Raw genomic sequence first — 23,672 nt, 5'->3', positions numbered from 1 at the left:
AGGTTGAAGAGGCGCTGTTGCGCCTTCTTCACCACGCTGTCTGTGTGGGTGGACCATTTCAGTTTGTCCGTGATGTGTACATCGAGGAACTTAAAACTTTCCACCTTCTTCACTACTGTCCCATCGATGTGGGGTGCTCCCTCTGCTGTTTCGTGAAGTCCACGATTATCTCCTTAGTTTTGTTGACATTGAGTGCAAGGTTATTTTCCTGACACCACACTCCGAGGGCCCTCACCTCCTCCCTGTAGGCCATCTCGTTGTTGTTGGTAATCAAGCCTACCACTGTAGTGTCGTCTGCAAACTTGATGATTGAGTTGGAGGCGTGCATGGCCACGCAGTCATGGGTGAACAGGGAGTACAGGAGAGGGCTGAGAACACACGCTTGTGGGGCCCCAGTGTTGAGGATCAACATTGTGGAGATGTTGTTTCCTACCCTCACCACCTGGGGGCGTCCCGTCAGAAAGTCCAGGACCCAGGGCGGGGTTGAGACCCAGGGTCTCGAGCTTAATGATGAGTTTGGAGGGTACTATGGTGTTAAATGCTGAGCTGTAGTTGATGAACAGCATTCTTACATAGGTGTTCCTCTTGTCCAGATGGGTTAGGGCAGTGTGCAGTGTGATTGCGATTGCGTCGTCTGTGGACCTATTGGGGCGGTAAGCAAATTGGAGTGGGTCTAGGGTGTCAGGTAGGGTGGAGGTGATATGATCCTTGACTAGTCTCTCAAAGCACCTCATGATGACGGAAGTGAGTGCTACGGGGCGATAGTCGTTTAGCTCAGTTACCTTAGCTTTCTTGGGAACAGGAACGATGGTGGCCCTCTTGAAGCATGTGGGAACAGCAGACTGGGATAGGGATTGATTGAATATGTCCGTAAACACACCAGCCAGCTGGTCTGTGCATGTTCTGAGGACGCGGCTAGGGATGCCGTCTGGGCCTGCAGCCTTGCAAAGGGTTAACGCGTTTAAAAGTTTTACTCACATTGGCTGCGGTGAAGGAGAGCCGCAGGTTTTGATAGCGGGCCATGTCGGTGGCACTGTATTGTCTTCGAAGCGAGCAAAAAAATAGTTTAGTTTGTCTGGAAGCAAGACAGAGCTACAGTATACATATCTCCCTGGCATATTACATCATTTATGCAGCAGCTTACCATCCATTTTTTGGACTCACCTTGTGCTCACTTGAACAGGAAGGCGGCGCGGCGGTCCTTAAATGGGCAAATTTGCACAGTATAGGGGATTTAACAAACACTTAAAATATAGGCTGTGTTTTGTGTAGGTTTACCCTGGTGTGACGCTTTGATAACCGTGTACACTTCTCTAGGACAAGAGGATTTTTAATCAATATAGTCACCTGTATTTACCCCCCAAAAATGAAATGTTAATTAGCTGCTAATGTGGCTATCATAAAGAACTACAAATGCCATGATGTCTGGACGAGACTGCCGAATTTAGGCAAAGGTAAGAATCTCTGGATAATTATCTATTGTTAGTTAAATTTAGCAATTCATTAATTACCTACATTTATTTAAATAGTACATTTTGTGAACTGTCTTGAGCAAGTTTTACATTTACAGGTCTATTTTGATGTGAATTAGTATTTTCAATTCTGAGAGTAAATAGATCCGAATATATTGATAAAAGTCACCTTGCCCGAGTGAGATTTGCATGGTTATCAACACATCACACGGGGGTAAGCTGACAAGAAACACAGCCCTTATTGTAAGTGTTTCTAAAATTCCCCATGGGAAAAATAAGTGGTGGAAAAAACGATTGGAATAATTTTTTTGTTTGACCGGAAGGTTTTATGGGTATTACGACACCACCACTGTGGAGCTCTATAGTTAGGGGGTCTAACCAATATACAGATTCCCAATGCTAGATTGCCTATTTAAACTGCATACTACATACTATTTACAACGTACTGTTTAGTAAAAACGACTGTAGTAAGCAACAAATATCAGCATGCTAGGCTCATCCCACTGAGAATGCATAATCTAATGCACAATTCCGTTGTTTCCCACCAATCGTTAATTTTGGTACAGCTTGTCCCTTCAGCTATTGTCATACACGTGGGTCTGGAAAGATAAGTATCTTCCTCAATAGTGCGCTGCAAAATCCTACTAGATGAAAATCCGAAATGTGTATGAAATCCTGGAATTAAAAGCATACCACATTTTCACATACTATAAAACGTTATTTTATCGCATACTATTTAAAACGCAAGTATAAGTATTTGGACAAGGCCACTGTCAAACTAATTGCCTCGTGAAACGCTAGCCACAGACATTCCAATGTAGTGACAGTGCATTGAATTTGCATATCTTAACTACCCAGCGGCTATTGTCCAACCGCCATCGCAGCAAATGGGCTACCAACACAACAGCAGCAGGTCCTAATCAATGCTACTAAGGGGTGGCCTTTTCATCTCATTCGGCAACTTTCACGGTTTCGTGATTCGTCGTGGGGGATAAAAGTCCTATAACTTTTTCATTGAATCGTTTTTGAGGACTGTTTACCGTGAGTTTCCACTACATTTGCCTACATTTTTGGTACGTTATGCACATTTTCTGGGAGATGTAGCTAAGTCTTGGCTAAATGTAGAGAAAGCAAGTTGGAGCGCACATGCATATGCATACACGTGCCAAGGCATGCTTCAAATGACTAGTGATTCCTTACTGCCATTGTAACTATCGATTTTCATAATGTTTATGGGTACAGACTTCACGATGCTCTGCTCTTGTATATCTCATCTTGGTGATTATTTTAAGTCCATTCATTGAAATGAATTTGTTAAATGAACCTCAGTCTGCACAGATGAGTTATGTAGGCCTAATTGTCTGATTTCATTGTTGACTCAGAAATGAATAATTTGCTCAGGACCGGGTGTAACAGCCAATGCTATCCATGTTTGAATTGACTTAGTCATCCAATCAAAGTTTATTGGTCCATACACAGTTTAGCAGGTGCATGAAACTGCCTATGTTACTTACTCCTAACATTGCAGTAAAATGTTTGTATACAGTACCAGTCAAAAGTTTGGACAACTTCTCATTCAAGTTTAGTTTTTGTTGTACTATTTTCTACATTGTATAATAATAGTGAAGACATCAAAACTATTAAATAACACATGGCATTATGTAGTAACCAAAAAAAGTGTTAAACAAATCAAAACTATATTTGAGATTCTACAAAGTAGCCACCCTTTGCCTTGAAGGCAGCTTTGTACACTCTAGGCATTCTCTCAACCAGCTTCACCTGGAATGCTTTCCCGTCTTGCAGGAGTTCCCACATATGCTGAGCACTTGTTTGCTGCTTTTCCTTCACTCTGTGGTCCAACTCATCCCAAACCATCTCAATTGGGTTGAGGGCAGGTGATTGTGGAGGCCAGGTCCTCTGATGCAGCACTTCATCACTCTCCTTGGTCAAATAGCCACTTTACAGCCCGGAGGTGTGGTTTGGATCAATGTTTTGTTGAATAACAAATGATAGTCCACACTAAGCGCAAACCAGATGGGATGGCGTATTGCTGCAGAATGCTGTGGTAGCCATGCTGGTTAAGTGTACCTTGAATTCTAAATAAATCGCTGACAGTGTCACCAGCAAAGCACCATCACGCCACCTCCCCCATGCTTCATTGTGGGAACCACCAGAGATCATCTGTTCACTTACTCTGCATCTCACAGAGACACGGCGGTTGGAACCAAAAATCTCAAATTTAGACTGAGCCATTGGCGATTTTGGCATATAATTCTTGGTGGGGTAAACCCCCCCCCCCCCCCCCCCCCCACACTTTTTCTTTTTTTGGGGATGCATGCCAGCAAAGCCACTAAACAATACGTTAATTGCACTATAATGGTGACAAATGATGCCCACAAACTGTTAGGGCCTACATAAAGCTGTCCCAACAACAGCATCTTACCAATGCTACACCTGGCTATCAGCTGAGCCTTGTCTGGCAGTGAAACAGTTCTTTCAGCCTCATTTACTGCCTTTAAATTATTTTTTGCTGATATGGCTGACTTGCTTAAACAAATGTGGTTTCTAATGACAATTGAGATGACGACAAGCAGATAAGAGGCAATCTGTCATTTCGATTAAGAGCTAGGACGGACATAGTCAATATAACTATTTGTTTATCACTTAATGTACAGCGACAGAATTCAGAAACATGGGTTGTTCTTCCAGTATTCTCCCTGTACACCAAGTCAGAACCGTAAGATAAATGAAGGGGGCATATAGGCAGACAATGAAAGCTCTTATAATATTCAATGATTACATTTCTCTAAAACAGGCTATAGGCTTCATGTGCACCACCAAATCAGAACAGTAGGCAAAATTTAAGAAGGGGGAAAGGGACCAAATTATTAGGGTGAGGCACATGGGCTACTAACGGCTTACTTCACAACATACATTTAGTATTAGTTTCTTAGCTACAGTGTTACATATGTCCCTGGCATATTACATTAATTTATGCAGCAGCATAAAATACATTTTTGTACTCACCTTGTCCTGTGCTCACTTGAACAGGAAGGTGGCGCGGCAGTCCTCCGTGGGCAAATTTTGTAATCAAAGTCTGGTATTCTCTGCATTTATGGCGCTTTCAAAACAACTTGGAACTCGGGGAAAAAATCAAGGTTAAATCATGATGACGTCAGGTCGTAGCTTTAGAAAAAGGCCGGGTTTACAATTCCGAGTTGGATGACCGTTCATAACCTTTTTTCCCAGTCGGAGCTCGTTTATTCCCGATTTCCCAGGTAACTTGACTTCAGGGAGTTCAAGACCTCATAGTTCCGAGTTAAGTTGTTTTGAGCGCAGCACAAATCATACTTCATTGACAGCATGGCCAATGTTGAATGTTTATCATTTTAACTTGGAAAAGAGCCCTTAATCCCAGATTTGGGACCACACAGACACTCTACTGAATAGCAGGCTAGTGATTGCTTTGCAATGATAGCAGTTAGCCACTGGCTGTCACTTATTCCTTCCAAACCACTCATTGTTGAATTTGCGATTTCCAACTTGTTGCCTAATGTTTATGTCCAATGGCAGATGAGCACTGATACTTTTTTATCTATAATTTCTCTTCTTATGACAAGGTTTAAAAATGATTTGCAAGTAGATTGTCAATTTGATTCACCTGGAATTCACCTGGACTGCTAGCTAAGATTTTTGAATGTATGTTGACGACATGATCAGTCCAATCAATGCTACTGTACATATATGTGATTTGATATCATTTTATCTGTGGCCAATGACCTTGTTCCTTCATGGATGGGCACTTCTATTGTAACTCTATGGCAGCATCCAAAGGACTTTTCTAGCTCTACCATTAGACTTGGCGGTGATGTAGTGTCCCCATGGGTGACAGAACATTGAGCCAAACACGGCGCAATGTTCCGTATTTTCTGCTGGCTTGCCCCACCACAACAGAAATCACTGAGCTAGGCTGAAACACCTGCATTTTGGAGCTGCCTTACTCAAGAAAACAAGAGACCGTGTTTGTATGCAACTTTTTAAACTAAATTATATATTTTTTACATTGTTTACAAATTGATATGTGACGCGTATTAATGCCAAAATAATATGCAAAACAGGCAAGCCCCACCTGCTCTGAATGACGGGTCGGCTCTGGACTCGTCAGACCAAAGGACAGATTTCCACCGGTCTAATGTCCATTGCTCGTATTTCTTTGCCCAAGCAAGTCTTCATCTTATTGGTGTCCTTTTGTATTGGTTTCTTTGCAGCAATTCGACCATGAAGGCCTGATTCATGCAGTCTCCTCTGAACAGTTGATGTTAAAATATGCTGTTACTTGAACTCTGAAGCATTTATTTAGGCTGCAATCTGAGGTGCAGTTAACTATAATGAATTTATCCTCTACAGCAGAGGTGTCTCTGGTTCTTCCTTTCCTGTGGCGAACCTCATGAGAGCCAGTTTCATCATAGCACTTGGTTTTTGCGACTGCACTTGAAGAACTCTAAGCTCTTGACATTTTCCGAATTGACTGACCTTCATTAAAATAATGATGGACTGTCGTTTCTCTTTGCTTATTTGAGCTGTCATAATATGGACTTAGCCCTATTTGGTAAAATACCATCTTCTGTATACCACCCCTACCTTGTCACAACACAACTGATTGGCTCAAATGCATTAAGAAGGAAAGAAATTCCACAAATTAAGAAGGAAAACCTGTTAATTAAAACACATTCCAGGTGACAACCTCATGAAGCTGGTTGAGAGAATGCCAAAGGTGTGTAAAGCCGGCAAAGGGTGGCTACTTTGAAGAGTCTCGAGTATAAAATACATTTAGATTTCTTTAACACTTTTTTTTGGTTACTACATGATTCCATATGTGCTATTTCATAGTTTTGATGTGTTTACTGTTACTCTACAATGTAGAACATAGTAAAAATAAAGAAAAACCCTTGAATGAGTAGGTGTGTCCAAACCTTTGACTAGTACTGTATATTTTTAAGAAATGTCGGAAACAAATCTAACAACCCAAATATCACTAACAGTACAGTATGCAATCTATACATATGTAAACGATATGTTGCCTGTAAAAAAAATAAAATCAGTTGACGTTTTCAGGAATAAAATTCATATAGTCCCGTTCTTACCACATGCTTTGGCTGGGATAAACCTTTTCATACCTAACGTGCACATGTCGGCAAGTTAAGGAGTGGAAAGAGGCGTGGGCCGATACGGGTGCACGTCTATTTTAATAAATTCATTTTATTCATTTTATACACCATCACAAAGAGATCCATTATACATTTGTTTAGGCAGGTCCTAAAAGATGACTAATGTATTTTCTACAGACAATTTGAGCATATTTTGAGTTGAATTATGTTACTGGTTTGTGCAGCCAATGTACTACATGGCTGTGTCATGCACATGAAATCCATAGTTATTTTGTTCATTTAACAGACAACAACTTACCCTGATCACAGTCAACACACACAGCCTAAATTGTATAGTAGGCTAAGAATATAATGGAATATAGAATAATATTTTTCCCACAACTTCCCACGTCAACGTGGGCCATGGGCTCCCTAGTGGCGCAGTGGTCTAAGGCACTGCATCTCAGTGCTGGAGGTGTCATTACAGATTCTGGTTCAATTCCAGGCTGTATCATAACTGGCCATGATTGGTAGGCCCATAGGGCGGTGCACAATTGGCCCAGCGTCGTCCAGGTTAGGGTTTCGCCGGGGTACGGTGTCATTGTAATGAAGAATTTGTTCTTAACTGATTGACCTAGTTTAAATAAATAATGTTTTTTTTTTAAGGGTTAGGGTTAGCCTAACCCCTTCCTACCTGTACTCCTCTGATAGGGTGTAGAGTCTTACATTGCCATTTCATTATCAATATATTTTCAATCTCTAATCCATAAAATAGCAATCTGTATTTTCAAAAGCATGTCTCATTTAGCACTAATAACTGTAGAGGTAAGGACCGAAATTGACCATTTATAGGCTATATAAAATAGTTTTGAATATGTTCATATCTGCTGTCTCTGCAGTGTCTTCTCGGTGACCTGACCTGATTCCCCCTCCCCAATTTCTATTGCACCAAGCTGTGATTTGCAGTTCAAGAGCTCTGTTTGTATAGTCATAATTGCAGCTAAGCCGATAACAAAGGAACTTTGATCAGTTGACGTGTGGACTGAGGCGGTTGAGTCCCAAACTCTGCAAGGGATAAGAGGAATTTAAGCTATTAGTGCTTCGCCTTTGCAATATTCTGTATGGGGGCCCAATGCTCATTTCCATTGAGTGTTGACGGAGAGGTTCACTATTTTACAACTTGATGTTAGATAGTTCCTCACCCTGAAAGTAGTATATGGGCCAAGTCGAAACTGAACCATGGACTACAGTTCTCTTTAAACAGCCACCACAAACCTCAGCGAACCTTAGCCACTACAAGCTACCAATTAATGGAACTGATGGGGGCATGTGAGCATGATTTAAAAAAACAAAAACAATGTCCAAATCAACTCCATATTTGGTTTGATGTTTCTTAAAGGTGATTTGGCCATAAAAAAACATGTTGCTTGCTTTCCCAGCTTTCCTTTGCTTTCAAGATTAATGTTTTTCCTCATCTGATCTGTTAGTTTAGTGTGATTCATGGATCATAGACGTTTCCAGTGGATTGGACACCTACTCATTCAAGGGTTTTTATTTGTACTATTTTCTATATTGTAGAATAATAGTGAAGGCATCAAAACTATGAAATAACATATATGGAATCATGTTTGTTAAACAAATCAAAATGTATTTTAGATTCTTCAAAGTAGCCACCCTTTGCCTTGATGACAGCTTTGCACACTTGTGGCTTTTTCTCAACCAGCTTCACAAGGTCACCTGGAATGCATTTCAATTAACAGGTGTGCCTTAAGTTAATTTGTGGAATTTCTTTCCTTAACTGATTTGCTCAAACGTATTGTGTTGTGACAAGGTAGGGGTGGTATACAGAATATAGCCTTATTTGGTTAAAGACCAAGTCCGTAGTATGGCAAGAACCTCTCAAATAAGCAAAGATAAAGGACAGTTCATTACTTGAAGACAGAAAATATCAAGAGCTTTGAGTTTCTTCAAGTGCAGTTGCAAAAACCATCAAGCTATGATAAAATTGGCTCTCGTGAGGCCCGCCACAGGAAAGGAAGACCCAGAGTTACCTCTGCTGCAGAGGGTAAGTTCATTAGATATAACTGCACCTCAGATTGCAGGCCAAATAAATGCTTCGCAAAGTTCAAGCAATAGACACATCTCAACATCAACTGTTCAGGCCTTCATGGCTGAATTGCTGCAAATAAACCACTACTAAAGGACACCAATAAGAAGAAGAGACTTGCTTGGGCCAAGAAACATGAACAATGGACATTAGACCGGTGGAAATCTGTCCTTTTGGTCTGAGTCCAAATTTGAGATTTTTGGTCCAACCGCCGTGTCTTTGTGAGACGCTGAGTAGGTGAACGGATGATGCGGTTCCGCATGTGTGGTTCTGTCCCGAGAATTAGGTTCTCAATGTTCATAAACCAATTCATTTAAATTACTCAGTCTGTGACCAGGATTTGTAATATACTGGTTGGAATGAAAACAGAGGCCCAGTCCACAATAGTACAATATTTATTCACGGGAACGTTCTGGCGTGCACAGTACAAAGACCTTCGTTTTATAGCGACACACATACTTCCACACCAAACATTAGGTATCCTACGCCCACACTGTCCTGCTACCCAGCCGACAAAGATTAGGGGAGTCCGTGAGAATAACTTCTTCCCGCCCTCCCTCAAGATCGGGAGAGACCCTGGGAAGTTCTCAGTACCCCCAGCCAAGGTCTGCACCGAATCTTGCTCAGACAGTCTGTTATCAAGGTACTAGACATATTGTCACCAAAACATTAATTCTGACTAAGAACTACACTCCAGGATATAATTCTACTAACTAAAACCACACACAGCATTAAGATAATCTAATGATTCTAGTCAATTTCATACAATATGGTTTCAGAGTTATAGTTTCAGAGTGTAATATTCTAATAATTTATTAAAGCATAACCCATTAATAGGTTCCCACCGTGAAGCATGGAGGAGGAGATGTGGGGGTGCTTTGCTGGTGACACTGTCAGTGATTTATTTAGAATTCAAGGCACACTTAACCAGCATGACTACCACAGCATTCTACAGCGATACGCCATCCCATCTGGTTTACGCTTAGTGGGACTATCATTGTCCTGTTGAAAAACCAATGACACAAACCACACCTCCAGGCTGTATGAGGGCTATTTGACCAAGGAGAGTAATAGTGCTGCATCAGATGACCTGGCCTACACAATCACCCAGCCTCAACCCAATTGAGATGGTTTGGGATGAGTTGGACTGCTAATGTAATATATAAAAAAAAAATAGATTTTTTAAAATTTTTATTTATTTATTTATTTGGTTACTACATGATTGTAGTGATGCACCGATATTACATTTATGGCCGATACCATATTCGATATTTTCCTTGACAAAAAAACAATACCGATAATCGATATTTAACATTTTAGCGGCCTTTCAAGCATTCTAGTACAGTTAAATAGTTACACACACATGTACGCAGAGGTCTTAGGCACTGCATCTCCGTGCTAGAGGCGTCACTACAGTCCCTGGTTCGAATCCAGGCTGTATCACATCTGGCCGTGATTGGGAGTCTCATAGGGTGTCGTCCGGGTTTGGCCGGGGTAGACCGTCATTGTAAATAAGAATATGTTCTTACCTGACTTGCCTAGTTAAATAAAGGTTACACACCCATTGACCCAAAAGTTTTCTTGGCATTTACGGCTGTCCCCATTACCAGTAAAACATAATTGAAATCTATTTCTTTCACTTACTTGCTGTGCTGTTTTGTTGTTCAGTCATTTTCATTCTCAACCAGGATTTCGCCCTACATGTCAAGCAGTGAAGTTTCAGCTCTGTCTGTCCATGGCCTCTCTTCCTCGGCATGCACTGTCACTGTCCAATTCCATCTTGTCCAGCTGTGTATGTAACATTTCACGTAAACCCTGTTTCTTGTCTGCATCGAAGTAGCGGTCCTTGTACATGGCATCGAGCATGGTGGCGACACAGTAAAGAGAATGCCAACAATTGCTTGTTCACAGCCTATGTCGGCAGTTTTGTTGAGCAGGCGTTTCAATGCCATGACAGAGGGTATCGCGTTTGCTGTAGACGTAGTTGATGAGCTTATTTCTCCAGTCAGTTGTTCGAATGGAGCTAGCTAGTGTGTTCATGTTTCAAAAATGTTCTCAAATGCCATTGAAATGGCGGCATCAGTATGACAACCAGCACATTCATGAGCATGCAATACGACTTTCCTCAGTACAAACTTTTAATAAATTTTTATTTCACCTTTATTTAACCAGGTAGGCTCGTTGAGAACAAGTTCTCATTTACAACTCCGACCTGGCCAAGATAAAGTAAAGCAGTGCGACACAAACAACAACAGTTACACATGGAATACACAACCATAGTCAATAACACAATAGAGAAAAAGTCTATATACAGTGTGCAAATGAGGTAAGAGAAGGGAGGTAAGGCAATAAATAGGCCCTAGTGATGAAATAATTACAATTTAGCAATTAAACACGAGTGATCGATGTGCAGAAGGTGAATGTGCAAGTAGAGATACTGGGGTGCAAAGGAGCAAAACAATAAATAACAGATTGGGGATGAGGTAGTTAGATGGGCTTTTTACAGATGGGCTATGTACAGGTGCAGTGATCTCTGTGAGCTGCTCTGACAGCTGTTGCTTAATAAAGTTAGTGAGGGAGATATGGGTCTCCAGCTTCAGTGATTTAAAAAAAAAAAAAAAAATTAGCAATTCGTTCCAGTCATTGGCAGCAGAGAACTGGAAGGAAAGGCTGCCAAAGGAGGAGTTGGCTTTGGGGGTGACCAGTGATTCTTGAATTATAACCTTTTACATGCTTCATGAGCTTAGTTTAACTGTGAAACCCCATCAGAACCCCAAATATATTATATACTCAATGACAGTGAATTTAGGCCTAAACTTGTTTTACTCCAATGCTTTGTAACATAGTATAAATAAACTCAGCATAGCCTCCAAAGGCTTTGTTGTTTAGGTTTGCCCCTTTTAATAAAGAGATTTAAACACTTGGTACTTGTTTTCTGTCATTGTGATGACAGCTTTTCATTAAAGGGCACAGAGAGTCGGGCAGTCAACTGAATTCCATTGTATTGAGAATTGCTGCAACTTCCAAACTAATGGATTCTTCCATTGGTCTAAGTTCTTTTAATTTTTCTTACATAATTTGACATTTATCTGTAAAAATAGGCTGTTGCTCTTCAGACACCTTGCTTTACTGTGTGTCTGCTGTGTGGGAAGTTGGCGGGTTACTAGGCCTTGACTACTAGATAAATTCACCCAGGATCAATGGACCCAATTCTCCTCCAACTTTTCTAAACTGGTCCTCCCTTGTGCAGGCCTGACATTCCAATTACCCACGCCTTTTTTACAGCAGGATTTTCTGCTGCAGTCCGCAGTAGTGGATGTGAACATCAGCTGTTTGTTCACCTGCACCTGCCCACAATGGCTAATAACCCACCCACAACTGCCCGACTATACAGTGAGCTCAAAGTTTTGGGACAGTGACAATTTTTTGCCTCTATACTCCAGCACTTTGGATTTGAAATGATACAAGGACTGAATTTAAGGTGCAGCTTTAATTTGAGGGTATTTTCTTCCATATCGGGTGAACCGTTTAATCATTTTTACCTAGTCCAACATTAGGGGACCAAAAGTATTGGGACATTCACTTATGTGTATTAAAGTAGTCAAAGGTTTAGTATTTGGTCTCATATATTCCTAACACACAATGATTTCATCAAGCTTGTGACTACAAACTTGTTGCATGCATTTGCTGTTTGTTTTGGTTGCGTTTCAGATTATTTTGTGCCCAATAATATAAATTAATATTAAATCATTTTGCCGATTGACATTTAGCGATTGACAATTTGGCGCACTAAAAGTTAGTGCGGAAGCCTAAGCTTCAGGGCCTAATGCCAGATAGCCTAAAAATAATGAAAGGAAAATCTAAATGTAGCTTATAGATTGCACAAGAATGATGCGTTTAAAAAAAATGAGTCTTTATTCAATCCAACCGCCACCCACCTGTCTTCATCCATACAATATTTTATGACCCTAAACCAGCCTGCCCGTGGATGTAAACGAGGGGACTGGTTATGAGTCAACCTGCGCTTCAGTAGTGGATGTTGTCCAGGCTGGAGACAGACGAAAGACTTCAGAACCCCCCCCCCCCCCCCCCCCCCCCCGAACAGCATGATGAGTCTCTACAAAGATCAAGTATCAAAGGAACTTGGCTTGTGTTACAGTATGTGATTGTGTCTGTTCTGGTGCTAATCTGTGTTTCCCTTTTGTCTTCTGCTTTTCTCAGATCCAGAAAGCAGGCATGGCTGTTGGACTCTGGAGGAGCGAGCCAAAGCGTCAGTGACTGCCTTGTCACACACCCCACTCTGAAGAAGGGATATGCATGCTCTCAACACCAGACAGATCTCTCAGGAAATTCCTAATTTTGCCAAGGGTCACCTGTTCTCCGGGCTGGTTTGTACACCTGAAAAAGCTTCTATTTTCACTTCTGTCCGGAGGAGTATGACTGGCTGTGTATGTTCCTGATAAAGACCATCCCTATCCTCCACCTTTTAAATAGCCTGTGATCTGAAGCCCCGTGCCAGGAAGGTGGGACATTGAGCGTCACTATGGCATCTGAGGACATAGCAGCTGCTGTGGGTCGTGGGACCATGCTGGAGTCTGCCGTGTCAGCCGAGACCAGAAATGACTTTATCACTTCAGACTACAGCATGTCTTGGAGTCCAAGCAAAGCACGCCCACGTTCTCACCAGCCAGAAGTTAGCAACCAGGGCAGCAGAGGCTGCTGCTGCTCACCCCTCCCTCTGTCTCTGAAGTTATCTTATGACACCGGGCAGGGGATGTTTTTGGATGCAGGATGCAAATGCTGGGATTACTCTAACCCTAAACATGCTAGTGCCTTAGACCAGCTCAGCGCCACGTCTCTGGGGGAGCGGAGGATGGGAGGGTTGGGTTTTAGGGCCTGGAAGGCTGGTTGCAGAAGGACCTGGCACCCCATCGTATCAGTTAGAGGGCACGGCGCGGAAACTCTGGCCATCAGCCTGCGGGTTTGCAGGGGGCTGCTCGGCTACTCCGGAGTCAGACTCTCGGAGGTAAGCACGTTTGTTCTTCAACCTCAGGCTACAGGTTTCATGTAAGAACCCTCTTATCAGAGCTCTGTGCAGCTGCAGCGCCTTTCTGTTATAAAAGTGTCGGTTTAGGTCCCACACACGAAAAATCTACTCCATCAGATTGTAACGCTATCTTGAAACACAATGCAAATATTTCTGTAGTGTGCAGTATTTTGCTCATTACTAGGCATCAGCAATTCAATCCCTCTCAACAAGAACAACAAATCATTGGTTCACAGAAAAAAAAACGATGTTTTTAGTTTTTCTTCTCTGATTGAAATGTTCCACCTATTATACTCTGCAGGAAGAGTAAGCGGAACCACAGTCATACTGTCGTTTTGTCCGCAGTCCGCAGCAGTGGAACAATTATTTAGGGCCAGTTAGTTCAGATCCCAATATTACTGAGCCTGAGCTACCATTCTATTGAAGTTATAGCCATGGAAATCTGTAATATCCACAGAGCGGGAGAGGCCCGGTTCTGTGTTAAGGTTCATTTGTGTTGTGAGGACTTTTTGGAGGACTTTTTGCGACGCTGAGAGGACCTGTCACCGAGCGTTTAGATGACTAGGGCCGGAGAAAGTGCAGTTATCTGACTTCAACCTTCCTTGTCAAATAAACCACTGCCATGGACGTTTAACGGACACCACTGTGTGTACATACACTAAATACGACAACGGAGTGAACATCTGAGAGAGTCTGTGGTAACCAACCCGGCCACTGCAGTGGTTAGAAATGAAGGGTTGTTATGGGTCATTTGTAGTGCAATATGGGCTGCATTTATCTAAGGCTCGCATCTTTGCAAATAGGGAGGCCATTGAAAAGGGTAATCATCACAGCACCTGTCAACTCAATCTGCGCTATTCCTATGGTGTTACTATAGGAACAAAACAGAATGCTCACTGAATCTTGTGCTTTTCTCTGCCTAAACCCCCTGGAGTTTTTAACTATACAATAATTTAAGTGGAGTTTCATGCGAGAAATTCCAAGGTATCCTGTGTTTATTTCCACAGCAAATTAAGTGAGCCAAGACACACAGGATTATATGGTGAAGGGATCTTAGCGGGGCAACACTGGAGTAGTGAACTCAAGAGTGCGGAAAGGGGCAATTCACAATAACGGAATTACGCTGAGATGTACAGTACCAGTCAAAGTTAGGACACACTTACTCATTCCAGGGTTTTTCTTTATTTGTACTATTTCCTACATTATAGAATAATTGTGAAGACATCAAAACTATGAAATAACACGTATGGAATCATGTAGTAACCCTAAAAGTGTTAAATCAAAATATATTTTATATTCAAGATTATTCAAAGTAACCTTGATGACAGCTTGGCATTCTCTCCACCAGCTTCATGAGGTAGTCACCTGGAATGCATTTCAATTAACAGGTGTGCCTTAAGTTCATTTTGTTGAATTTCTTTCCTCAATGTGTTTGAGCCAATCAGTTGTGTTACAAGGTAGGGGTGGTATACATAAGATATCCCTATTTGGTAAAAGACCAAGTCCATATTATGGAAAGAACTAGAGGTTGACCGATTATGATTTTTCAACGCAGATTCCAATTTATTGAAGGACCAAAAAAGCCGATACCGATTAATCGGACATATACAGTTGAAGTCATAAGTTTACATACACTTAGGTTGGAGTCATTAAAACTTGTTTTTCAACCACCCCAAAAAGGTCTTGTTAACAAACTATAGTTTTGGCATGTCGGTTAGGACATCTACAAGTAATTTTTCCAACAATTGTTTACTGACAGATTATTTAACTTATAATTCACCGTATCACAATTCCAGTGGGTCAGAAGTTTACATACACTAAGTTGACTGAGCCTTTTAAATAGCATGGAAAATTCCAGAAAATGATGTCATGGCTTTAGAAGCTTCTGATATGCTAATTGACATCGTTTGAGTCAAATGGAGGTGTACCTGTGACTGTATTTCAAGGCATACCTTCAAACTCAGTGCCTCTTTGCTTGACATGATAGGAAATTCAAAAGAAATCTGCCAAGACCTCAGAAAAAAAATTGTAGACCTCCACAAGTCTAGTTTATCAATGGGAGCAATTTCCATATGCCTGAAGGTACCACGTTCATCCGTACAAACAATAGTACGCAAGTATGAACACCATGGGACCATGCAGCCGCCATACCTCTCAGGAAGGAGATGCGTTCTGTCTCCTAGAGATGAACGTGCTTTGGTGCGAAAAGTGCAAATCAATCCCAGAACAACAGCAAAGGACCTTGTGAAGATGCTGGAGGAAACGGGTACAAAAGTATCTATATCCACAGTAAAACGAGTCCTATATTGACATAACCTGAAAGGCCGCTCAGCAAGGAAGAAGCCACTGCTCCAAAACAGCCATAAAAAAAGCCAGACTACGGTTTGAAGTCATAAACAGCGCTGTGAGGCAAGCATTGCTAAGAGCTGCTGGAAAACTCAGTAAAATTTGAATGAATCTTACGAGCCTGCTGCCGCCTACCATCACTCAGTCAGACTGCTCTATCAAATCATAGACTTAATTATAATATAATAAACACAGAAATACGAGCCGTTGGTCATTAATATGGTCAAACCCGGTAACTATCATTTTGAAAACAAAACGTTTATTCTTTCTGTGACATACAAAACCATTCCGTATTTTTATTGAATGGGTGGCAACCCTAAGTCTAAATATTGCTGTTACATTGCACAACCTTCAATGTTATGTCATAATTATGTGAAATTCTGACTAATGAGTTCACAACGAACTTGTGAACTTACCTTGGTCCTTGCTGCACTCGCGTAACAGGTGGTCAGCCTGCCACGCAGTTTCCTCGTGGGTGGAATGCAATATAATCTGCCATAATTGGCATCCAAAAATGCCGATTTATGAAAACTTGAAATCGGCCCTAATTAATCGGCCATGCCGACCTCTAGCAAGAACAGCTCAAATAAACAAAGAGAAACGACAGTCCATTACTTTTAAGACATGAAGGTCAGTCAATCCGGAAAATGTAAACTTTGACAGTTTCTTCAAGTGCAGTCATAAAAACCATCAAGCGCTATGATGAAACTGGCACTCATGAGGACCGCCACGGAGGATAAGTTCATTAGAGAACTGCACCTCAGATTTCAGACCAAATAAATGCTTCACATAGTTCAAGTAACAGGCACATCTCAACATCAACTGTTCAGAGGAGACTGCGTGAATCAGGCCTTCATGGTTGAATTGCTGCAAAGAAACCACTACTAAAGAACACCAATAAGAAGAAGAGACTTGCTTGGGCCAAGAAACACGAGCAATGGACATTAGACCGGTGGAAATCTGTCCTTTTGGTCTGAGTTTAAAGATGTTCGGTACCAACCTCTGTCTTTGAGCGACGCGGAGTAAGTGAACGGCTGAGCTCTGCATGTGTCATTCCCACTGTGAAGCATGGAGGAGGTGTGATGGGGTGCTTTGCTGGTGACACTGGCAGTGATTTATTTAGACGCGTAACCAGCATGGCTACCATAGCATTCTGCAGCGATAAGCCATCCCATCTGGGTTGTGCTTAGTGGAACGATCATTTGTTTTCAAACAGGACAATGACCCAACCCACCTCCAGGCTCTGTCAGGGCTATTTGACCAAGGAGAGTGATGGCGTGTTACCTCTGACCTGGCCTCCACAATCACCCAACCTCAACCCGTTTGGGATGAGTTGGACTGCAGAGTGATGGAAAAGCAGCCAACAAGTGCGCAGCATAAGTGTGAACTCCTTCAAGACTGTAGGAAAATAATTCCAGGTGAAGTTGCTTGAGGAAATGCCAAGAGTGTGCAAAGCTGTCAAGGCAAAAGGTGGCTACTTTTGAAGAATCTCAAATGTAAAATATATTTTGAATTATCACACTTGGTTACTACATGATTCCACATGTGTTATTTCATAGTTTTGATGTCTTCACTATTATTCTACAATGGAGAAAATAGTAAAAATAAAGAAAAACCCTTGAATGAGTAGGTGTGGTTAAACTTCTGACTGGTATTGTATGCCAAACAAACCATGCAACTCAATGCACAATGACTAATTTGAACGATTTACACAAAAACAAAATTACTTGATAAAATGTGCAGATACAAAGTTAGCAGAATTAACTGAGGGATATTTTATTGTAATTCTGTTACCAAACTTTGTACCTGCACAGTTCTTCCTGTAAATGTGTTTTTGTACAATTTTCTGTGGAATTTGTTAAAAGTAGTGCTTGTGCATGGCGTTCTATTGTTTGTTGAACTGTCAAATCAATTGTTTTTGTTTGCTTCACATTTTGTGAAGTGAAAAATCGAAGTCTCGGCGTATATCAGTTACCCTGGAATTGCCCACCGGAAAAGAGGGTGAGAGAGAGACCCAGCTTTTCTCTGTTTAGTTTTTGCTGGGCTAGTAGGTTAACAAAAGTTAGTTGAGTTGGGCAGCAAGCTAGATTGTAGTTGAAAGCTGGTAGCTCATCTTTGTAACTAGTTTGAATGTTAATTTGCATGCTGTGGTAATTGACAAGAGATCAACCTCTCATGCAAACTGTATTAGTTACTTGCAAGTTTCCATGATTTTATTCAAATGAGACCTTCTCAACAGCTTTATTTGTTTCTCTGTTGAGAAACTCTACATAATCAATTCAGTTTAACAGCCCTGTAGTGCAGTGTTTGTTTATAGAGACCAGACCACTGCTTTGACATTCACCACCATTAATATGATTTTAATAATTGAAAGATATATTTATATTTTTGTTCTTTTACCCCTTTTTCTCACCAATTTCGTGATATCCAATTGGTAGTTAGTCTTGTCCCATCTCTGCAACTTCCTTATGAAGAGGCCGAGAGCCATGCGTCCTACAAAACACGACCTTGCCAAGCCACATTTGCTTCTTGGCAATGTGTCGGAGGAAACACCGTCCAGCTGGCGACCGTGGTCAGCTTGCAGGCGCCCGGCCCGCCACAAGGAGTCGCTGGCGCGTGATGGGACAAGGGAATCCTGGCCAGCCAAACCCTCCCCTAACCCGGACGATGCTGGGCCAATTCTGCTCTGCCATGCGTCATAGGTGCCTGGTCACGGCCGGCTGTGACGTAGCCTGGGATTGACCCCGGGGCTGTAGTGACGCCTCAAGCACTGCGATGCAGTTCCTTAGACCACTGCGCCGCTCGGGAGGCCGACCATGAATGTGTTTACCTGTAAAACACAGTCCCAGCTCACGTACACCCAGGATCAAACATCTTCAGGGCGAAGACGGTGCTTTTTACGGTTTGCTTTTCAGGGCTGTACCAATTAGACCGGACCGACTCCTTTTAATTTCCCCCCAAAGCAGTTTTTCATGCCAACATTCAGCTCTAAGTTTGCACATGTATAGCCTCCTGGCAACAGATGTTTTACTATTGGCCAGAGGGAATGGCGAGAAGGGTAGGTTGCTTCACAGAAAGTAGCATGTAAGAAAATCGGCCCACCCACTGGGGAGCCAGTCCCAGCCAATCAGAATGAGTTTTTTCCCCACAATCAGAAATACTTTCGGCCCCTGGGCAGGTGTGGTTACACGTGGTCTGCCGTTGTGAGGCTGGTTGGACGTACTGCCATATTCTGTAAAACGGCGTTGGAGGCGGCTTATTGAGAAATTAGCATTAATTTCTCTGGCAACAGCTTTGGTGGACATTCCTGCAGTCAACATGCCAATTGCATGCTCCCTCAAAACTTGAGAAATCTGTGGCATTATGTTCTGTGACAACTGCACAGTGGCCTTTTATTGTCCCCAGAACAAGGTGCACCTGTGTAATGATCATGCTGTTAACTTCTTGGCGCACCCATCCCGTTAGCGGGATCATTTTCGTCAACATCTGCTGAATTGCAGAGCGCCAAATTCAAATTAAATTACTAAAAATATTTATTTTCATGAAACCACAAGTGCGGTATAGCAAAACACAGCTTAGCTTGTTGTTAATCAACCTGGCATGTCAGATTTCAAAAAAGCTTTACAGCAAAAGCTATCCAAGCATTTATGTTAGAACATCTCTCTCAGCAGTCAAAACATTACAAACAGCTAGCAGCAAAGTAGATTGGTCAGAAAAGCAATAAAATGAATCACTTACCTTTGCTCTTCAGATGTTTGCACTCACGAGACTCCCAGTTACACAATAAATGTTCCTTTTGTTCCATAAAGATTTATTTTTATATCCAAAATACCTCCATTTGGTTGGCGCGTTTTGTACAGAAATCCACAGGCTCGAGCGGTCACGACGGGGCAGACAAATTCCAAATAATATCCGCAAAGTTCGTAGAAACATGTCAAATGTTTTTTAGAATCAATCCTCAGGTTGTTTTTACAATAAATCATCGATAATATTTCAATAAGAGAGAGAGAGAGAGAAAATGTCTGCTCCAAGCTGTTGCGCATGCAGAACTCTGCTGGCACCCAGCCATCCACTGACACGATGTGATCCTTCTCGCTCATTTTTCAGAAGAGAAGCCTGAAACTATGTCTAAAGACTGTTCACACCATGTAAAAGCCATAGGGAAAGGAATCTGGTTGATATCCCTTTAAATGGAGGGAAGGCATGCAATGGAACAGGGAGATTCGTTTCTCTTAGGCACTTCATTGTTGGAGTTTCCTCAGGTTTTCGCCTGCAATTTAAATTATGTTATACTCACAGACAATATTTTGACAGTTTTGGAAACTTTAGAGTTTTCTATCCTAATCTGACAATTATATGCACATTCTAGCTTCTGGGCCTGAGAAATAGGCAGTTTAATTTGGGTACATTTTTTTCATCCAAACATCAAAATACTGCCCCCTACACTCAACAGGTTAAATCAGCTTCTTGATATGTCACACCTGTCAGGTGGATGGATTATTTTGGCAATGGAGAAATGTTCACTAACCCGGATGTAAACGCAGGGGTGCACAAAATTTGAGAAGCTTTTTGTGTTTATGGAAAACTTTTGGGATTTTTAATTTCATAAAACATGGGAACAACACTTTATATGTTGCATTTAGATTTTTGTTCAGTATAGATGGCACACAGCTGATATAGTATGTGAATAAAAGGATAGGCTTTGCAGTTTTACCTTGTATTAAGTGGGATATCCGACAGGATCTGACTAATATAGCGACGACGTTATTGAAATCTGAACTTTGAAATGACGCATTAACTACACACACAACTATACACACAATTCTCTTTATTTGGGGTCTTTTTTCAGTCTTGGCTCGGCCCAGCGCCCCTTAACTACAGGAACTCAGTCTGCTGTTTGATTCACAAAAACAACAGTCCTGACTAACCTTCATGGCCGTATCACTTCCTGTCTGTTGGGTGTCAGGAGAGCAGAATGACAGGATTCCGCTGATAAGGACACTCACTAGCACACCACTGTCACTTGCGAGAGAGAGAGAGACTCTATGGCCTTACTCATAAGAAAAGTATGAAGAAACAGGGATAGGAGTCAGTAGTATCGGTGCAGATCAGTTGTAGCTGGAAGTTGCTAGCTAGTAGCTTCCTGCTTCCATGAACCTAATCCTTGAATACAAAATCTTAGGGGCTCTGCTGTTTGACAAACTCTGATTAGGTGAAGTGTAATGGATACCAGGAAATTAGAAAGATATGCGCGCGGGCACACACACAAAGTCCAATAGGACTCCTCTGTAATTAGCTTTCAGGGTCTGGGACCATCACTAGGCCACTGAATAGCTGATTTGTAGAGGCAGGTGGTAGAGCCATTCTCTACCTGCTCCATAGCATTATGTTGTGCTATTCCAGTGGAATGTGACGAGGCGGCGTGTTTTTTTCCCCCAGTTGGGTGATGCAGAGATTAGGGGAGTGTAACACTTCAGTTTGTCCAGATGCCCTCCTACACAAAAAAAGGGTGAGTAGTAAACACATCACTATTTGAGGAATCTCCTATAGGACGGCCTGGGGCTTTGTTTTGAGGAAGGGGCTTTGTTTTGAGGAAGGACCTTCAGCTAGCCTATCCGTAAGACAAATATCCACTGCATATTTATTTCCTTATCTATTGATTGAGTCAATGATTCCCTGCACTGTAACTGTTTTTAAAATGATTTTGATGGAACTGTGATCATGCAATCCTCATTCTGCCATTCACTATGTTTAGGAATTATCCTAAATATGCAAGATAAATTATCATAGAGGCCCCATGATGTATTGTATTGTGAGTACAGTACTGATGTGGGACCCCCCCCCATCTCGTCTACCGCGAGGTCCAGAAAGAACATCCCTATTGTCATGTCCTGTGGAGAGCTTGTGTGTGTGTGTGTGTGTGTGTGTGTGTGTGTGTGCTCCACTTTGAGAGTTAACAAACCTTGTTAGAGGCTGGAGGAATATGGTTTATTAAACTACTCCCTAAGGGTGTGTATCCTCCACCCTTGGTCAGTGTTTTCTTTAGGCATTACATACCTCATGAACTGGAGCCTCGCAGTTCCTCGTCACTCACATGTTACCAAAATGACTACATTATTTACCATTAATTTCTACTGGGCAGAACATCATCTGAAACACAGCCAAAACAAATGTATCCAACAAGTTTGTAGAGTCACAATCTTGATAAAGTCATTGTGAGCTAGGAAAATTGGACCAAATACTAAATGTAACTTTGTAAGTGAATTTGTCTAAATACTTATGACCCCTTCAAATGAGGGAACTATATACATCAAGTGCTTTAATTTCCAAACGGCAAAACAGATACAGCTGTCTTCAGAACATATTCACACCCCTTAACATTTTCCACATTTTGTTGTGTTAAAATTGATCAAATTGAGATTTTGGCCCTGGCCTACACACAATACCCCATAATGTCAAAGCGGAATTATGTTTTTAGAAATGTTTCTGAATTAGTAAAACATTTAAAACTGATGTCTTGAGTCAGTAAGTACTCAACCCCTTTTGTTCTGTCAAGCCTAAATAAGTTGAGTAAAAATATGCTTAACAAGTTGCAATGTGTTTTAATTTGATTTTTGAATGACGACCTCTTTACCCCACACATAGTTACTTGTAAGGTCCCTCAGTCCAGCAGTGAATTTCAAACACCAGGCAGGGCACCTATTGCTATATGGGTAAAAAAGCAGACATTGGATTTCCCTTTGAGCATGGTGAAGTTATAATTACACTTTGGATGGTGTATCAATACACCCAGTCACTACAAAGATACAGGCTTATTTCCTAACTCTGTTACCAGAGAGGAAGGAAACCGCTCAGTGATTTCACCATGAGGCCAATAAAACAGTTACGGAGTTAAATGGTTGTGATGGGTAAAATAACTGAGGATGGGATCAACAACCGTTGACTCCACAATACTAACCTAATTTACAGAGTGAAAAGGAAACCTGTACAAAATAAAAAATATTCCAAAACATGCATCCTGTTTACTACAGAGCACTGTAGTACTGCAAAAAATATGACAAAGCTCATTAACTTTGGCAGCGATTTAAAGGTGATTCTAACATGTATAAACTCCAAGGGGTTGAATACTTATCTAATCAGGACATGAGTTATTTTTCATGAATTGTTAACAAATATAATTATTGTTCCACTTTGACAGAACACTTTGTGTAGATCGGTGTCAAACAAGGACAACTCAATTTTAAACCCACTTTGTAACACAACAAAATGTGGAGAAAGTCCAAGGGTGTGAATATTCTCTGAAAGCACTGTAACAATCTCCCTCTAGTACAATATGTTGGCTTTTTACTAGAGCGATTTTACAAGTCATTTGATTTCGTAAATAGAATTTAGTACCTCATTGAATGGATGGTTTACAAGAGCACAGGCTGTGGAAACTGAGTTCTCGTAAGCCAGCAGCATGGCTGCTATTGGGTGCCATCTAGTGACCACAGGCAGTATTTTTGGACGACTTCTCAAGTTTTGCTGGCATTTGAAAGCTTAGATTGTGAAAG

At 41.5% G+C, this 23,672-nt stretch overlaps 1 protein-coding gene across 2 annotated transcripts in view; it reads left to right on the top strand.

The window, feature by feature from the left end:
* Positions 1 to 2,346: 2,346 nt before the first annotated feature.
* Positions 2,347 to 23,672, top strand: part of plce1 (phospholipase C, epsilon 1) — an 82,615-nt gene continuing 61,289 nt past the window's right edge. The window contains exons 1-2 of one of the 2 annotated variants that reach the window (XM_021575790.3): positions 2,347 to 2,513; positions 12,948 to 13,752. In XM_021575790.3, the coding sequence (XP_021431465.3) occupies positions 13,270 to 13,752 (483 nt within the window). In that variant the 5' untranslated portion in view covers positions 2,347 to 2,513; positions 12,948 to 13,269. Of the gene's footprint in view, positions 2,546 to 12,947; positions 13,753 to 23,672 lie in introns of both variants that reach the window. The other variant, XM_090212423.1, reaches the window with a different exon arrangement.

The sequence above is a fragment of the Oncorhynchus mykiss genome, chromosome 20 (assembly GCF_057628025.1).
Source record: "Oncorhynchus mykiss isolate SJ-2025 chromosome 20, ASM5762802v1, whole genome shotgun sequence".
NCBI lineage: Eukaryota > Metazoa > Chordata > Actinopteri > Salmoniformes > Salmonidae > Oncorhynchus > Oncorhynchus mykiss.
The sequence above is the reverse complement of the archived record's forward strand: the minus strand, read 5'-3'. Positions and strand labels throughout refer to the sequence as shown.